Source organism: Saccostrea cucullata, unplaced genomic scaffold (genome assembly GCF_032062105.1).
Source record: "Saccostrea cucullata isolate Sc308-1 unplaced genomic scaffold, CSIRO_AGI_Scuc_v1 ctg3470, whole genome shotgun sequence".
NCBI classification, from domain to species: Eukaryota; Metazoa; Mollusca; class Bivalvia; order Ostreida; family Ostreidae; genus Saccostrea; species Saccostrea cuccullata.
The window spans coordinates 6,581-11,234 of NW_026934268.1; the positions used below are offsets into that span (position 1 = coordinate 6,581).

Below are 4,654 nucleotides of genomic sequence, written 5' to 3' on the forward strand. Positions count from 1 at the left end.
AAAAATACATTAATTCTTTGAAAATATTTTCCGTTCCTTCTGGGTTTTATGCCAATGATCCAAGGATATATATTTATGACGAAGAAAGGTGCATGTAGCAAAATGTTTATTTTTTATGCCCCCCTTGGGTCAAGGGGGGTGGGGGTGGGGGGTGGGAGTTACATAGTCTGAAAATAAAGTAATGCTTTGAAATCTGCTCTTTGGTATTAATCAACCATTTTTGATAAAGTTTGCAAAATTTTGAAATATGTGGTCCCAGGATCAGTGGTTCTCTTGGGGTGAGGTGCACAACTAGTTGTAAAGTGGAAGAACATTTTCTGTTTGTAACTCAGATCTACCTCTGGGTATTGAGTAAGTACAGTAAGCATGCTAAGTTTTCTAATTATGATAAGCAATGGTGCCTCTTTCAAAATTGTGAATTGTGAATTTCATGGCCTCTGGTTTAAAACATGAACCAAATTTAATTGTTTGAAAGTTGTTACACAATACTAGGTGACTTTTAAGGCCCGTGGGCCTCTTCTTTTACACAATTATTCCTATGATCACTTCTTTTAGGCCAGGCCGATCGACCGGGCAATTGTATTCACCGATAATACATCAAAGACGAAAATTGTCGTGTAATGTGGCTTAACGAAACTTAAAATTTAAAGGTTATATAGATGATTTTTTTGTTATTCTAAGGATGGAAATAATACATGTAAAATTAACAGATTGCTTTTCTCTGACGAAGTGCATGGAAAAATATTCTCTGTGCCTCTACGATCCCTAGCAGATTAGTTTTGTAGACGAAAAGTTCTTGTATTTAGAGTAACCCTATTGAATCAAGTGAGATAACATCTTATGTAGGTGATGAAGGTATACTGCAACATAAGTAAGGGAAATTTAATGCCATTACGATTATCGTAGATCTTTGTTTTTAGTCCTGTTAGCCCGAGGAGGTCCTAAGAGAAAAAAGAAAAATCAAGGAGGAGGAATTCCTAAAAGAAAACGTCCTTTAGATGTGTTTGACTGAGAGAGAGAGAGTATAAATAGGACCCTCGAATCTCAAAGACCTTCATTTGGCGACCACTCCGTCTAGAGTCAACATGTTACAACCCGATTCCTGTGCCTGTGGGATGAACAATTTAGAATTGTTCCAAGTCCCTCCCACCAACATTGCTTTAGAAGAGTCGAAATGGGAAGAATATTACCCTATTTCCAGTACTTTAGATTCCGATACGGCTCCCATCGAATTTGAAATCAAAGGACAAGGAGATCAATATCTGGATTTATCTCAAACTTATCTTCAAATGGTCTGTCAATTTACTCAAAATGATGGAAGTGCTCTGGCTGGAGATGCGGCTAAAATAGCTCCGGTGAATAATATCTTACATTCCATGTTTACGGAAATCGATGTCAGTCTGAATGGGAAAATCATCACTCCGGGGACGGATACTTATCCTTACAAAGCGTATCTGGAGAAATTACTCTCTTACCAACCCAGAACTTTAAATACACAGATGAAAGCCTGTAGTCTATGGAAAAAAGATACGGCAGGACATATGGACGAAGTGGGATTAGAGGCTCTGACAGTTTCCGGCGCCGCTGCCAGCAGGACCTTTGTTCCAGGTGGAGATGGTAATGTGTGCATTAGCAAACCCATCCTCACAGAGTACCCGGCCGATTCTAAAAACGAAGGATTCCGAAAAAGAAACCAAGCTATTGCTGGGAGTAAGAAAATCACTTTGTTGGATCGTTTACATCTGGATTTGTTTCAACAAGATCGATTTCTACCTAATGGAGTGGACATCCGTTTGAGATTTAATCGAGCTAGACCTGCTTTCTCCATGATGACCGCTCAAGCCAATACGGGAAAAGTTAAGATCTTAAGTATGGTCTTGTGGGTGAGAAAAGTCAAACCTGCCCCTACTTTGATGAATCAGATCAATCAAAATTTGAATACTCACAGAGCTAAATATCCCTTAAGGAGAGTGGAAGTGAAAACCTTTACCATCCCTACAGGAACCCAGTCAAAGATTACAGATCATCTGTTTCAAGGTCAGATGCCTAAACGTCTCATTTTAGGCTTTGTGGAGAATGGCGCCTTTAACGGAGATAAAACTAAAAATCCCTTTAATTTCCAAAACTTTGGGATCAAGAAATTAGACGTCAGTATCAACGGAGAGACCATGAGTACTCGATGTTTTGAGCCTAATTTCAACGACGATTTATATCTGAGATCTTATCTCAGTTTGTATCAAGCTCTGGGAAAATTAGGAGAAGACTGGGCTCCAGACATTACCCTAGAAGAGTATAAAAGCGGCTACACTCTGTGGGGCTGGGATTTCACTAAAGATCAAGAAGCGCAATCGGATAAATTCCATCTCATAGAAACAGGAAATCTGAGAGTAGAAGTGCAGTTTACCGGCAGTACGGGGAACACCTTAAACTGTGTGGTGTATGCAGAATTCGATAACGTCTTAGATATTAACAAACAGAGAGAAGTGGCTATTGATTACTAAAAATGGATACGGGACAATTAAGAGAAGTCTTATCCAGAGAATTCAAGAGTTCGTTTGGAGGTGTGTATCCTATAGATTTATTACCGGATCAATTAAAACCTGGAGAAAAAGCCATTGTGGTCAATACGGATCCTCAAGATCGACCTGGAGAACATTGGGTGTGTCTGTATGTGAGCAATCCCGTGGTGGAATATTTCGATTCTTACGGATTTCCTCCCTTACAAAAAGAAATTCAAGATTTTATCCAGCGTCATGCTCAGCAATGGATTTATAATCCGTATCGCTATCAAGACTGGAATACCGATGTGTGTGGACAATATTGCGTGTATTATTTATATCAAAGAGACAAGAAAAGAAAGAAAGCCGACGAGTGGTTATTCCCTTTTGACCAGAGTACGGCTTTACAAAGGGACAGATACGTAGCGAATTGGTTTCAAAACACTTATCATAAATTACCTACGGGTCATGGACAAAAGTGTCAATGTTTTTATCAAAATGTATTGTAAATAAGTTGTTGTTTGTTGTTTGTTGTTGTTTGTTGTTACAAATAAAGAATGAAAAATCAAAATTCTGTGTTTCTTTGTTATTATTTTTTCAGTAAAAAAAATCCAGTTCAAACTGGTTATGCTAGGCTAGACTATGAATGAAATCGTGACGTCATAATCACATTCTTGCACACGGGCCCCCAAGTATTTACCTATGCAGTCAGCATAAACAAAACGTAGGTCTATCGTTATATTTCTTTGCACACGGCCCTAGTATTACCTGAAAAAGGTATAAAAATAGTAAACATGGTACAAACACACCTCAGTTGTGGACTGGCTTCATTATGGGGAACACCTCCAGTAAAGAAAAGAGTCAGAACACTAGATTAGAGGAAACTGAATGGTTACTTATACAGGAGGGAGGAAAAGATATCATACCACCTCCCTTGATGGTAGAACATCCTGTAGAATTTATACCACCTCCCTTGATGGAAGAAGAAGCCAATGAGGAATATAACCTTTTATTACCCATAGAAGGTGAGGGTAACCTGGATTACCCTGTAAGACCCTTGACTAGAGAAGAAGCAAAGTTTATAGATGATAAGAAAAAAGAGATGTCAGAAAAAAGATTGACAAAGCCACAGTATTTAAAACCCACAGAGGAGAAGAGTCTACAAATAATGAAAGAAGTTAAAACTCAACTCTTGGAAGATATTAAGGCTCATTATCAAAACAAACATCAAGAAAATACAGGTAATGGTTGTATTGCTAACTTTAAAATAGACAGATTTAGAATAGCCAAAAATTGGATATTTGATTTAACTGGGTGCAGACAGAGAGATGTAGATCAAATCATTAGAAGTGATTTTTAATACTTGATCTTACAAAAAGAAAGGCATCCAGAAACTGGAAAACTTCATCATGTGAGAGGATTCATTCAAATGAAATACTGCTGTCATGAGAGATACATGTACAAAAAGATTCATTGGTTAACTTGTTTTGATATGTCTCACAGCACCCTAGGATTGGAAAGAACCTTTTATAGACAAGGTGACTATGAAGAATATGGGGTTCTTAAATCTGAAGTGAGAAACAGAGAATTAGTTCCAAGAGATTGTAGATTTACCTGAATTTTTTTTTTAAAAAAATAAAAAGAAATATTGAAAAACAATTTGTACACACTTATGACAAAAATACATTCTTCATCCACATATGTATTAAGTGTTTGTATGTATGTATGTGTTATTGTTTGTTTTTGATGAAAAAAAATAAAAATTTTTGAAAATGTCTGTGTTTTATAGGAATTTATTTTAAAAAAGGGTTTATTATTATTATTATTATTATTTAAAAGTTTTAAAAAAGTTAATGTTAAAAAAAATTTATAAGTTTAAAAAAAATTTTTTTAAAAAAGTTATAAAAATTTAAAAAAGTGACCTGGTGATATAACTTGAGAGAAACACAATGTTTCTTGTTTTGACTGTATAAGGTACTCTTATTGAACACACACACACACACACACAACCGTTTCTTTTTTTGACTATAAAAAAGATCCTCTTTTTTCTAAGATACAATCGTTTCTTTGACTGTATTTTAGAAAAAAAGAAAATCTTTTTTTCTAAGACACACACAATACGTTTCTCATTAACCTCTGTATATGAAAGCATCTTT

General features: G+C 36.0%; 1 protein-coding gene across 1 annotated transcript; it reads left to right on the forward strand.

Moving 5' to 3' along the window:
• The first annotated feature begins 1,085 nt into the window (after window positions 1-1,085).
• LOC134240361 (uncharacterized protein F54H12.2-like) lies at window positions 1,086-2,501 on the forward strand. The gene has a single exon (XM_062722453.1). The coding sequence runs from the start codon at window positions 1,086-1,088 to the stop codon at window positions 2,499-2,501; it is 1,416 nt and encodes a 471-aa protein (XP_062578437.1).
• The last annotated feature ends 2,153 nt before the right edge of the window (window positions 2,502-4,654 follow it).

Coding starts and splice junctions, on each gene's coding strand:
- LOC134240361 (XM_062722453.1), top strand. CDS start 1,086: ATGTTACAACCCGATTCCTGTGCCTGTGGGATGAACAATTTAGAATTG.